Source organism: Schistocerca americana, chromosome 1 (genome assembly GCF_021461395.2).
Source record: "Schistocerca americana isolate TAMUIC-IGC-003095 chromosome 1, iqSchAmer2.1, whole genome shotgun sequence".
NCBI classification, from domain to species: Eukaryota; Metazoa; Arthropoda; class Insecta; order Orthoptera; family Acrididae; genus Schistocerca; species Schistocerca americana.
In genome coordinates this window covers 891,813,919-891,828,977 of record NC_060119.1, presented here as the reverse complement: position 1 = coordinate 891,828,977, position 15,059 = coordinate 891,813,919, and the positions used below count along the sequence as shown (strand labels likewise).

The window sequence follows — 15,059 nt, the reverse complement described above, 5'->3', positions numbered from 1 at the left end:
TGATGGTATGGACACCACACTGGACATGACCCCATTACACCTTTGGATTACAATGGAGGCAGCAGCATGGACACACAAGTTAAAAACTGGAAAGAACTGAATTCCTTTAGGATAGACAGAATCTCGCATTCATTCATACAGTGAGGGTATAAGAATGGTCAGAAAAATGCCGCATGACCATACAATAAGTTCCAACTGCTTCAATAAACCATACATGTAACAATTTGAAAAAGGGGCAGTGGACGAATGAACCACGACAGCTTTCAGGAGACATGGTCTGATTTACTGACTGGTCGAAAACAGATGAAGGTACTGGAGTAATTCTGTCAAATATCTACACTGAATATCTCAGATGAGGTAAATCACCTGTCAAGAGGCTTCATGATCATAGCAACAAATAAAATACTGCACCTGCTGATAGATAGCGGGCAAAGCTACTCATCAAAATCAAATATGTAGAATGTACTCCACAAGAATTATAGCTGTTATCAGGTTGTATTGCCAACTCACAACCATGCTGTCACCTTCTCAGTTATTCTCAACCTCAGGCTACATTATAATCAGTAAATCACCACCACTAAGGTTTTGTATTCACATTTGTTGGATTCAGCATCTTATCTCACAACGAACTGCCATCTTCTAACCTATGCTACACCTTAGGTGTACTACAGATAGGTTTGGGATCACAATCTACATTCCAAAAAAATAATGTAGAAGCAAAGTAAATATTTTTAGTGTTCTGTTCTATTTCTGTTTGGCAAATATGGCATCACATGGCACAACATCAACATATCAGGCTGCTGTCTGGTACTGGTAGATTTAGGTAACTCATCAGTAGATTTCAGGCAATATGACTGGCTACATAGAATTGTAAAAGCAGATAGACAGGCTAAAAATCAGAATGTCATATGTTAAATCCAATATTATGTTTGTGAACATCCACGACACCCAACATCATCTCCTCACTACAGAGGGCATAAGCTACCATCCCATACCAATCCATCTTCTAACTGCATGTCACAGTCTGCATACAGCAGCAAAAGTACAGAACCAAAACTATTATATTCAATGTCTTTTTTTTTTATTAAATACAAACAAGTTGCCTGGAATGCTGAATTACAGTCCATGTATGTAAATGGTGCACCATAAACATCATGGTAATTAGAGAGAGAACACAAATATGGACCAATAGTGCCTTGGTGAACTTGGGGGTAGTATGCCAAGACATAAACATGCATGCATCAATGCAAGAGGGCATGCTACAGGGTATTAGATGTACCGGTGTGTGCATCAATCTGGGCCACCACCTCTGAAGTTCTCACTGTATGGTGGTACAACATGCAATGTGTGGTTTTCATGAGCAATAAAAAGGGCAGAAATGATGTTTATGTTGATCTCTATTCCAATTTTCTGTACAGGATCCAGAACTCTCAGAACCGAGGCGACGCAAAACTTTTTTTTATGTGTGTATTCTGTCATGTTTGAATCCAAAGAGCCATCAGAAAGAGAATTATGCTGTATGATACTACACGCCCAATATGAAATTCAGTTATATGAAATTTTTGGCTAGTATTCTCTCTCTAATGACAACGATGTTTACTGTGCACCATTTATACAGGGTGGAGAAAAACTGTGCCACCCAATTTTAACCCTGGATGGTTGATGCCAGTAGGAACCAAAATTACTAATGTTGTACAGGTTCACAACGCACAGTTTTTAAACTACGGAAACTTGGCACAATGCACTCCGATTGGCGGTGGGATTGCCCTGTTGCCGGATGCTCTAGGCAACACATGACCACAAATGCTTTGCCTGCCGGAGATCGCGATGTGCCCCAAGGCGGCCCGCACGCTCTGTGGTAGTGCGCTAACCTTCCACTCTGGGGGCAAATCTGCTGGGGTCCTGACACATCCATTGTACTTTCATGATAAAACGTACCAGGAACAAAGCCGTCAACAACTGTTAGTTTGCATACAGGAAGTGTTTTACAAATTGTGTCGGCCCTGAAAAGGGCCTTTTTTGTAGTTAGGTCATTGTTTACTTAAAGCAGGTGCTCAAACTGACGACCCTCTGACATGCAAACAGCGTTTTGCCGAACTACTTCGAAGATTCCTGGCATTGCTCTGTTGTGACTAGCGGCACGATAAACGCGATCCATTAATTCCTCTTCATTTCTAGGTGGTTTGCATCCGGGTGGGTGAACTAGAACCTTGAAGAATCCGCAAGGGAAAAAATCCTGTGGCGTGAAGTCTGGTGATCTTGGGGGCCACGCCCTGCGAGCACCTTTGCCAATTACCTGGCCGTTGAAGAGTTCATTTGAATATCCATGCACAGCATGACTGTTATGTGCGGGCGCTCTATCATGCTGTAACCACATGTGTAGCCGTATGTCCATATCTTCCAGCAGGCCGGGTAGAGTTTCTTGCAAAAAGTGAAGGTAATTTGCCCTGGTAAGTTGGACCTGCCCAATTAGATGGTCACCCACAATGCCTGCCAAAATGTTGAGCGAAAATCGTTCCTGGTGTCTGTGGACATACGTGATGTGAGGATTTCCCCTTGCCCATGAATAAACGTTTCGAGTGTTGTAAAGGCTATCCAGATGAAAGGTGCACTCGTCGGTAAACAACACAATGGCAGGGAAGTTGGGATCTCTTGCAACACATAACAGAAACCACCAGCAAAACACTAGCCTCTGTTCATAGTCTGCCACAGGATTTAGGTCTTGAACAGAGTATAAACTAAATAGATGCTGGCCGTCATCCCTCAAAACCTCCCAGACTAACCAACGAGTGACCCCTATGTCGTGTCCAACCGCTCGAGTACTTGTCATAGGTGCTTCCTTGAAGTGCTCAAGAACAGCCTCTTCAAATGCAGGATCCCGTTGTGTTCAAAGTCTTCCGGCATCACCACGATACCCCACTAACAAGCCTGTTTCGCCAAGTCACTGGTGAATTGCTGCAAAAATTTGCAGGTGCAGGTGGTGTCTTGCTGGATACTGTTCCTCATGCAACCATCGAGCTTCATGTGCATTACTGCCGGCTAGTCCATAAACAAAACCATAATTCGTTGTTCTTCAAAAGAATATTGTGCTGCCACGCTTACTGTATGACTAAATCGCAGGTGACGTGTGCATGCTCTGAAGAAAAGCTTGTGTGTGAATACCTCCGACATGAGGTGGATACAAACAGCAAGACCTATTCGACACGTGTGCATATCACATTGGGGCAGTGATGGGGGTGAGGGACGTTTGTATGCATGAACCAACAACCATAGCACTGCCCGTCAACCGACAAACAGCAACAGGGCAATCCCACAGCCAATCGGAGCGCATAGTTTCCATAGTTAAAAAATGGTGTGTTGTCGACCTACACAATATTAATAATTTTGGTTCCTACTGGCATCAGCTATTGAGGGTTAAAATTTCGTAACAATTTTTCTCCACTCAGTAAACATGGACTGTGACTCATTTTGGTTCTGTTCTTTTGCTGTGCACACTGTGATATGCAATTAGCTTTTTTCCTCTGTAGTGACGAGATGATATTGGGTGTTGTGGTAGTTCACAAATGTAAAACTGGATCTGAATATGACGTTCTGATTTCCAGCCTGTCCATCTGTTGCTACAATTCACACAAATAACATATTTAATCACGAATACTTGAATGTCCATTCATTCATGGGTAAATATCTTATTTACGTGAACTGGAACCAAGGAAACTTCAGAAAGCAAATGAAATCAATTGCATGCACATGTGCAACTCCCCCCCCCCCCCCCCCCCCACACACACACACACACTTTGCCAGAAGATGGTGGGTACGAAACTCATTGAAACATTGCGACAAGACGACGCCACCACTCGGCTGATAACCCAAGAAGAATTCATCAGAAAAATTTTGTGTGTATAGGGTGGGTGGCGGGATATTACTGTGAGGAGGATGTATCTAACTTCAGAGCATGACAAGTGGTGATCAAAACCCTGTCAAAGAATGTGACTCCTAAAACACACAAACCAAACCACTCAAGACTCCCATTGTGGCTGGATACTGCAACATCACAGAGAGAATCTTGGCCCTTGTGGGCCAACACCCTCAGCCTATTACCAGTGACCTATCCCCCTATTAAAAACACACTAATCATTTTATCTATCTCCTCTCCACAATTCCTGTATCTTAAAGACCTAGCATCCTGCCTGTTACTGTTGATGCCACTTCCCATTACACTTCCTGGACACCAGGACCAACTATATCCTTACCTGTAACTGCTTCCCTTTTAAGGTACCACTGACAAGCAAATCCGTGGAACAACCATGGGCAGTTGCATGGTGCAAAGCTGTACCAAAATACTATTATGCGACATAGAGAAATCCTTCCTATTCCTAGCCACCCACAATCCAAAATTTCCTGTTTCAGTTTCTTTGGTGACATCATCTTGATCAAAACTATGAGTGAGAACATCCTATGCACAATCATTCAGATTCTCAACACCTTCTCTTCCATTTTGTTCACCTGGTCCTCCTCAAACCCAACAAGCCACCCCCCTCAGTGTCAGTCTCCACCTCACATACGGCTCATTCAGTACCCCCAAGCACATCTAACCTGTCAACCAACAACAACTCCATTTCAACATCTGCCACCTATACCACATTGGTAAGTCCCTTCCAACAGTCCGGCTACAAGTGGTCATCACATCTGCAGTGAATAAATGCTGAGGCTCTGACTGAGGCCTTGGCAGATGGAAATTACACTCTCCATCTTGTCCCTTTCTCACATGTCAGCTATAATTCTCCAGATACCCAGTGACTGGACACAAAGGACAGGAGCAAGTGAGTTATGCTCTCTGCCCTGAAATGACAACTGTCCTCTCCACTCCTCTCACAGTGGCATTCCACTGCCCACCCAACCCAAGCAATATCCCTGTCTATTCCTGTTTTGTCCTTGCTTCCTACCCCTTGCCTTATTGCTCATGTCCTTATAAAAGACCTAGTTTAAAAACCTGTCCCATACATCCATCTACTACTAGCTACTCTAATCCTGTCACAGGAATTTCCTACCCTCTCAACGACAGAGCCACCTTTGAAAGCAGCCATGTAATCTGCCAACTTCGCTGCAATCATTACACAGCATTCTGTGTGTGCATAACCACTAAGAAGCTGTCCATATGAATGGCCACTGCGAACTGTGGCCAGAGACTGCTGACCCACCCACTTGCTGAGCATGCCACACAACACCGTGTGATCAAGTTCAATTGGCTGCTTCACAGCCCATGTCAATGTGGATTCTTCCCACCAACACTAGCTTTTCTGAACTGTGTTGGTGGGAACTTTCCCTGCAACATATCCTTCACTCTCATACATCCTATGGGTTCACCCTTTGTTAGTCACTGTCCTCCTCCCACCTCTATCCCCTTGCCTTCTCCCACTTCAGCCTTGCACACACCATCTATCCCCTGCATAGGCATTTATCTTTCTCTGCCTATCTTCTATCCCTCCCCTTCCACCCCAGAATAGTCTCCTGATGCCGCACCTAACAAACCACCATCCAGTCTCAACCATGACCTACACACTCCCACAGGGAGCACTACATCATCTTCCTTCTCCTCTAGTCTGCTATCCTTCCCCTTCTCCATTACACACCTCTTCTGTAACCCTAACAGCCACCCCAACCAAGACTGTTACACACCCCAGCAGCTGGGCTACAGTGCCTGGAGAGGATAGTGGCCATGTGTGAGCAAGTTCCACATGAGTGAATGCAAGTGTGTCTTCCTTCATATACAAAGTGAGCTATATTTGTGTGAGTGAAGTATTATTTGACTGATCATCATGTTATTTATTAATGGCACAATAATTAATGTTGCATACTTTCACTGAAGAAACTGCATAAAGGTGGGAATTTAAGGAGATGGGAGCTGGATAAACTGACAGAACCAGAGGTTGTAGACAGTTTCCGGGAGAGCATTAGGGAACAATTGAGAGGTATGGGGGAAAGAAATACAGTAGAAGAAGAATGGATAGCTTTGAGGGATGAAATAGTGAAGGCAGCAGAGGATCACTTAGGTAAAACAATGAGGGCTAGTAGAAATCCTTGGGTAACAGAAGATATATTGAATTTAATTGGTGAAAGGAGAAAGTATAGAAATGCAGTAAATGAAGCAGGCAGAAAGGAATACAAACATCTCAAAAATGAGATCGACAGGAAGTGCAAAATGGCTACGCAGGGATGGCTAGAGGACAAATGGGAAATACAGAAGCGTCCGATCCCACCCGTCTGCTTTGACCCATGACGTCACAAATATGGCGGAAACGACCATAAACCACAAATCCAATATGGCGCATATAAAGTTGGTACGTACACACTATGAGGACGAAAATACATCAAAAAACAAACACACACACACACTTTCCACAAAAAACCTAATGACACTAACGGGACAAATGTGGGAAATGGGGCGTTTTTGGGTGGGGGCAAACTAAATATAAACAAATTTAGACACCCACCCCCATACAAAATCACACAAATCGACAAAAAAAACTGACATCACAAAATTCCCCAAATACCATTAAACACAATATCATCTGGAATCGGACACTTCCCTTGACATATACAGCTCAACAGCAGCTCCCGATCCAATAAATTACGATCAAACACTTCCCTTGGCCAATACAGCTCAAAAACATCTCCCAATACCAATATCAACATACACAGCCACACACTGAGATGGAACACTTCCCTTGACCTACGCACTGTTAATTTTATCCGTCATACCCATTCCAGAAAAAAAAACCAACCGATTAATTTTACTAAAATTACCACACGATGTACAGCGAACAACACTAAATTAACCTTCACACAAAATCGTTAACTCACTGAAATGAATTCCGCTACAAACACAGCTGACACTCGAACAATTCTGGAAAATGAGCAAAAGCAAACTGAGCCCATTACACCACACAAATGAAAACCCTGAAAATACATCCTTACGTCACGGGTCAAAGCCGACGTGTGTGATTGGACGCTTCTGTCGACCCGACAAACGTAAGGATGTAGAGGCATATCTCACTACAGGTAAGATAGATACTGCCTACAGGAAAATTAAAGATACTTTTGGAGAAAGGAGAACCACTTGTATGAATATCAAGAGCTCAGCTGGAAACCCAGTTCTAAGCAAAGAAGGGAAAGCAGAAAGGTGAAAGGAGTATACAGAGGGTCTATACAAGGGTGATGTACTTGAGGACAATATTATGGAAATGGAAGAGGATGTAGATGAAGATGAAATGGGAGATATGATACTGCATGAAGAGTTTCACAGAGCACTGAAAGACCTAAGTGGAAACAAGAGCCCGGGAGTAGACAATATTCCATTAGAACTACTGAGCCTTGGGAGAGCCAGTCCTGACAAAACTCCACCATCTGGTGAGCAAGATGTATGGACAGGCGAAATACCCTCAGACTTCAAGAAGAATATAATAATTACAATTCCAAATAAAGCAGGTGTTGACAGATGTGAAAATTACCGAACTTTCAGTTTAATAAGCCACGGCTGCAAAATACTAATGCGAATTCCTTACAGACGGATGGAAAAACTGGTAGAAGCTGACCTCGGGGAAGATCAGTTTGGATTCTGTAGTAATATTGGAACATGTGAGGCAATACTGACCCTACGACTTACCTTAGAAGATAGATTAAGGAAAGGCAAACCTACATTTCTAGCATTTGTAGACTTAGAGAAAGCTTTTGACAATGTTGACTGGAATACTATCTTTCAAATTCCAAAGGTGGCAGGGGTAAAATACAGGGAGCGAGAGGCTATTTACAATTTGTACAGAAACCAGATGGCAGTTATAAGAGTCGAGGGACATGAAAGGGAAGCAGTGGTTGGGAAGGGAGTGAGACAGGGTTGTAGCCTCTCCCCGATGTTATTCAATCTGCATATTGAGCAAGCAGTAAAGGAAACAAAAGAAAAATTCGTAGTTGGAATTAAAATCCATGGAGAAAAAATAAAAACTTTGAGGTTCACCGATGACATTGTAATTCTGTCAGAGACAGCAAAGGACCTGGAAGAGCAGCTAAACGGAATGGACAGTGCCTTGAAAGGAGGATATAAGATGAACATCAACAAAAGCAAAATGAGGATAATGGAATGTAGTCGAATTAAATCAAGTGACGCTGAGGGTATTAGATTAGCAAATGAGGCGCTTAAAGTAGTAAATGAGTTTTGCTATTTGGGGAGCAAAATATCTGATGATGGTTGAAGTAGAGAGATATAAAATGTAGACTGGCAATGGCAAAGAAAGCGTTTCTGAAGAAGAGAAATTTGTTAACATTGAGTATAGATTTAAGTGTGAGGAAGTCATTCCTGAAAGTATATCTATGGAGTGTGGCCATGTATGGAAGTGAAACGTGGACAATAAATAGTTTGGACAAGAAGAGAATAGAAGCGCACACTCTGCAGCAGAGTGTGCGCTAATATGAAACTTCCTTCATATCAGCGCACACTCCGCTGCAGAGCAAAAATCTCATTCTAGAAACATCCCCTAGGCTGTGGCTAAGCCATGTCTCTGCAATATCCTTTCTTTCAGGAGTGCTAGTTCTGCAAGGATCGCAGGAGAGCTTCTGTAAAGTTTGGAAGGTAGGAGACGAGGTACTGGCAGAAGTAAAGCTGCGAGGACGGGACATGAGTCGTGCTTGGGTAGCTCAGTTGGTAGAGCAGTTGCCCGCAAAAGGCAAAGGTCCCGAGTTCGAGTCTCTGTCCTGCACACAGTTTTAATCTGCCAGGAAGTTTCATATCAGCACACACTCCGCTGCAGAGTGAAAATCTCATTCTGTAAATCAGATATGTCTGGACTAACGACTACAACCACTTCACCACCATTGAGGTCTGTAGCAGAAAAAAAACTAAAGCCCCTTAGTCTTCTACATTATCTCTAAGAAACTGAAATAAATTTTTTGTAAAGAATGGTATAATATTTACTGAGAATATTTCTTCAAGACCATGCAAATAATTCATTTGACACCCTAAAAATCATTGAGATTTTGAAGTGCTGCCATATTTGATCAGCCTACTGATAAAAAAATCAGCAGCAGAAGTGTTAATCATTTGTTTACAGGAATGGTGTGTGATGTGACAACAGGTGTCAGTCCAAGGACAGAACAAGTAGGTACTGTAGTAAAAATAGTCTATCTTACTCAGGAAACTAAAGAAACTAAATGTATTTCTACAGGTGTAGTACACATAACAGAAAATGATTTGGAATTCACAAATTTTGAATGGACACAATTGAAACCCATTACTGTGATCATATTACAAGATGTCCAGGCTAGATGTATTCACAAATAAATTCTTATAACGAAAGAACTCAACATTTTATGTTGTTGTGTAAACATACAGCTGATAGGGATACTTCCAAGATCTGATCCTCATGATTTCATGGGCACCACTGAGACACATGCACACTAGTGGTAGGGCATACCTGCCTTGACATGGGAAATACGGAAGCATCCGATCCCGCCCGTCTGCTTTGACCCATGACGTCACAAATATGGCGGAAACAAAAACAAACACACACACTTTCCACAAGAAGCCTAATGACACTAACGGGACAAGCGCGGGAAATGGGGTGTTCTGGGTGGGGGGCAAACTAAATGTAAACAAATTTAGACGCCTTGCGTAGCTACAACGTGTAAGTGAAGACAGCCATGCATGAATACCCACCCACCTCCCCAGGGGTCGTAACCCCTGCAACCCATAGAAGATAAAGATGCTTCAGTAGCTGATTAGTGTTTTTTGTCTTTTTAAAAAACAAATCTCACGGGATAGAACGAACAGATCAGAAAGATAAATATAATAAACTAAAACAGAAATTGGAGGAAACAGATAATTAAAATAAGTAATAAGTGTTTTTAAATTAAAAAAAAAAAATCTCCCGAGATAGAACGAACAGATCCGAAAAGTAAATAAAATAAGATAAAACAGAACTGGAGACAGCCACACTCAAACCAAACTCCGCGCCGTCATGACGTCACACACGACAACACCCTTACGCCACGAGTCAAAGCCGACGCGTGGGATCGGACGCTTCTGTCGACACTTGACATGTTTGCAAACTAGCCAGTTCCACAAATGCCTCCAGACATCATTTTCCAGAAAAATGGTGGACCCCCCCCCCCCCCTCATTCATGAGGATGTTACCAGATTTCTCCACAAGACGTTTCTTGAACACTGGATCAGAAGGGAGGGGGTGGGGGGGGGGGGGGGAGGAGGTCCTATTGCCTGGCCCTCTTGGTATCCTGGTCTGACACTCGATTTTATTTAGTGAATGGAGGTATATCAAGGGCACTGTTTACAGAACAAGGGTTCTGTGATCTGGTAGACTTAAGACAACAGACCTATACTGCAGTACAGACCATGACACATGCAATGCTTATGAATATGTGGCGAGAAGTGGAGTACCTTTTTGATACCTGTCAAACTACAATCAAGCCCAACATTGAACTGTACCAACAAGCATAAAAATGTTTGAGCTCTTGTGTACTATGTTGGAAAAATAAACTTACAAGGCTTAATAGGTACTGAAATATAGAATGTGCTTTTGTATACCTCGAGCCTACACACCTTGCATAAGGAATGGGCAAATTGCTACACACATGAACCTGGACACCTTATATAAGGAAAGGACAAATTGCTATCCATATGAATAGTGGAATAAGCTCCCAAGCTAAGCCAAGACACTGGTATGCTACAGAACAGTTTGTTACCAGAACCTACATTACAAAAAATAAAGCAAAATAAATAGTCTGTTTTGTGTTCTCTCTGCATGCCTGACGTCAGGAGTCAAAGAGCCAACGTCTGGTATCGGAAGGCTCAGTAATAATCACTATGTCACAGAAAGACGCGACTCCTGTTTATGATACTATTTAAAACAAACGCCTTAAATCTTTGGAATGAATCTTTCAGTCTACATTGATGTTTCGCAAATTACCGAACTGTTAAACAGTGTGCCCTTGCGTTTACTTACCGACTGCGTTATACACGCCATGACTACGAACTCATCCAAGAATGGATATTGCGGAAGGGTATAAAGCTCCATCTCACTTTAACGTTACTTTCATACGCTAAATTCAATTAAGTGTTATTTACTTTGAAATCAGGTAAGTTATTTATCCATGCGTTTGTTATCCCTGGCCCGGTTATTAGTGACCTCTATCAAACACTTAATACTCACATGTTAGCTTCTGCAATAGGAATGTTTGCTAGACAGTTCTCCTTCTTGAAGTATGTAATGGGTAAAGTAATGTTTTGTTTCCTTCTTCAGAATGAGTGGTCCTCATGATATTCTGATAACACCTATACAGGCTTTCATGAAGCCAACAATATACTTTGACGTCCAAAGTGTCACAACTTATTAATACAATGACTTGACATGATGATTCACTCTGTCCACCGTACACTAGAAGACGTGAAGGAACGTTCGAAAAACTTCTCTTCGTGGCTTAACGCAATACATTCAACACTGAATGCTGTAGTAAACCACTACACCTACAACTGTAGCTAAATATGTCATAACGTGCAGAACTGCAAGGTCTTCAGTGGGTAAAACCACATTAAAGAAAATACAGTTTATAAAGCACAATTCAAAAACTATTGTCACAACACTCTACTCTCGCACAACCTTCCAAAACAAATTTAGTTAATCCTTCACCCTCCCCGGCGAAACTTTGCATATATCGATAGTCCCGTTTTTGTCAATGTCATTATCGACGCATCACTGCAACTTTCGTCAAACGTCAGAGATTATCAATTATAGACATAAAAATTCGAAAACCGAATGTAACCAACAAAGCGCTAGCTTGCAATAAGAATGGGGAAGTAAGAGAGGAGTATACAATTCCTGTAAGTACAAACGGTGCACTGAGACATTCTCGACCGACGTAAATAAAGCCAATGACACGACCCTCGAAAATTAGTTCTTACTAAATATTTTACAAAACATGTGCAAGTAGTTATAAGTGGGTGTATATTGACTCAGTATTTTCTGCAGTATATAATGTTACCAGCACATACAACCAGGTAACAGAATCATTTAGACAAAAAGTATGTATCTTATTAGCAGCAGGTTGACAGGATATGTGACGTACTTTGCGCACATAAGCATACGATTTGTATTTCTGTGGGTTACTTTAAACTTCAAAATGTGAGAATGATTTTTTTAATAACGCTGATATTTAGGCTGAGATATGTAGTCAGTATCTTAGTACAGAGAATATCAATTGTGCTAGAATGAAATCAATTAATCTGGAGGTGAGTTAAATCAGTCTAAATAAAGGAAACTGTACAAATATCGCACTGTGAGTCAATATCTTCATATAAAATGTCGTAAAAACGAAATAGACAAATTCTTCTACAGCGTAAAATACACATCACTTATTCGACACATGAAAGAACGAATAAAATAAGTTATAAACTAGAGTCAACAGACAGAAACGAACACAACGTTTTTGGGTCATCCTTCAGAAGACTTTAAGAAATTATGATTGTCACAATCACCTAAAAAATACACAAAAAGCCATAGTATGCAGAATATATGGTTCAAGAAAAGGGGAGAGGCTATGAAAACTCAATACTGAATGACATTTGGATAGAAACAAGAGGTCAAATACCTTCTACTATGTAGGAGTTCTGGGACCTTCAACACCGCACAATATTTTAATTTGTCGTCCTGCCATTACAATGTGTGATTGATACTGTCTTGGGCTCGAAATTTGCATGTGGTTTTGTAATGACAGATTTAGGAGAGATCAAGTCTGATACCAGCACATTATTCGAAGTTCAGCCATTGCTGCTTAGTTTCAAAGAACAACTTACAAGAAGTGGAAAAGCAATTTCGGAACCAATACAACAGTAGCAACAAAAACAAAAGAATGCTAAGTATGTACACAATCTTGGACTTGCGTATGTTCATTAGTGGTTTACATCAAAAGTAGTATTTAACAAATGGCGTGTAATGCGAAAATTGAAATTAGCCTCCTCTAGTAGTCTGCCCATTAGCACTATATTATTAACTAATGAATGCAGGGAATACAAGAATGCATACTTATTTACAATGAATTGTTCCTGAAAACACATTCTTTGCAGTACACAAATATTATGAATGTTGTCAGGGGAATAGTCAGAGATATTAACTACTCTTGTTCCTAGAATCAGCGTAAATATATTAACTTAAAAAATCTCTCCTTCAAATAAATACCGACTACCTCAGTTGTAAAACTAGATAATTCTAAGAAATATATTAAAACCACAAATACCGAAAATCAATACGAAATTGAGGCCATTAAGGACAGCTCATGTATAATAGCAACAAAACAAATCGAAAACTGAAGTTGAAGCATAAATGCATTAGATTTTATTTTCTATTATAACCAGTAAACCCCAATTCACCAAAGAGCCTAACTTCCATGTATAAAACAGCTTCAAACATCTGAGTACCATGTAAGTGAGAAAAAGTTTACAAAAGGTTTGGAATGTTTCTTAAAGTTTTTTAGAAGTCGCTAAGAGCTCTCATTATGAAGCACTGGATGAATATAAACTAGGCAATGTGCACTGCATTTTAAGCAAAAGCTACTTTATCACAAATCATTTTTTATGACATCATTTCTTTTACACTATATGTTGTAAACGATATAAGGGTGGGTAGTAAAGAAGGAACAAATTAAAATGTCATGACTGATGCTGCCATTTTACTGAATGAACAGTGAAAATGTACTAAGCCACATTTTCTGGAGGTGTCACAGGGAAAAAGCTTCGAAAAGGTTTGAAGCAATGTGTACGGTTTGTTGGAAGTCACTAAGTGCTCTCATTCTCGACTACTGGATGAATAAGGTATGGGCATATGTGTCTCATTAGTTATGTTGCCTCGAGAATAATGTGCAGCTTCAAGATGGAATACTTATCTTAATGTTCAAACTTTTAACGTAACATTATACCTCTTAATGAGTAGATTATGATAGCATTTTAAATTCGGCGAGTATTACAATCTATGATATAAAATGTCAGACTATATTCTCAGAATTAACAAGCTAGCATTGATAGTAGAGTCCATTAAATGTTCTTGACAGCGGTTATACAGTAAATTTTCCAGATAGTTAGTTAGTTGTATGTCCCTTATATCATATTCATGATAAATGTTGCGATGTGAATTGCGACAGCTGAACAAACTTTTAAAGAAAGGATGCAGACATATTTAGGGTGTACATGGCATAAGCTAGCCATTTACAATTTTATTATGTATACATGACTAATTATTTCTATTCAAGAATTTCTTTGTGGTATAGAAGGAGCTCTTAAGAAATTACGTATTTTATCCACACTTAAAATACTTCTTCCGTCTATCAGATATTTTATTTCAATGGATAAATTGTCAAATGCTTTATAGCTGCATATTTCATCCCTGTCTGTAGCAATGTTAGATTCACTAAAGGGTAATGCAGATAATTATTCCTTCTAGTGTGGCACTCATGAATATTTCCGTTGTTCTGAAACCCACATGGATTATTGATAACAAATTTGGTAAGTGAATAAAGGTACTGTGGGAGTGTTGTTCGTATTTACAGCTGTTTAAAGAGATGGCAGCAAGATACGTGAGCATGAACCCCATACACGATTCTAATTACTTTCTTTTGTGAGAGGTTACTCAAGAATATTATCCTGTAATACATCACTAAATGAAAGCACGCAAAATATATTGCCTTACTGACTTCTGTATCCTCAAAGTTGGCGATTATTCTAATCAACTGAGAACTTAAAGTGTGGGGAAAGTGTAGCCCAAAAATTTCAAAACAACAGTATTTGTTTTATTGAGAAAATATTCACAGACAAACAGATAAAACAAAATTTAAAAGGTCATACACAGGAGTTTTTACTTTATTCTTTAACTCATATTTTTATTCTAAGTGATACAAAACGTCACAATATTGTATTTTTTTCCTTCAATAGTGTTGACTTTCACTATTTAAAAACTCCAGTTTTAAGGAACATGTCTAACTCGTTTATTAATGCAACGTTTCAAATT

At 40.3% G+C, this 15,059-nt stretch overlaps 1 protein-coding gene across 3 annotated transcripts in view; it reads right to left on the bottom strand.

The window, feature by feature from the left end:
* LOC124614497 (mitochondrial Rho GTPase) overlaps window positions 1–11,717 on the bottom strand; it is a 174,965-nt gene extending 163,248 nt beyond the window's left edge. For all 3 annotated transcript variants that reach the window (XM_047142948.1, XM_047142949.1, XM_047142950.1), the window contains exon 1: window positions 11,217–11,717. In XM_047142948.1, the coding sequence (XP_046998904.1) occupies window positions 11,217–11,218 (2 nt within the window). In that variant the 5' untranslated portion in view covers window positions 11,219–11,717. The remainder of the gene's footprint in view (window positions 1–11,216) is intronic.
* Window positions 11,718–15,059: the final 3,342 nt, after the last annotated feature.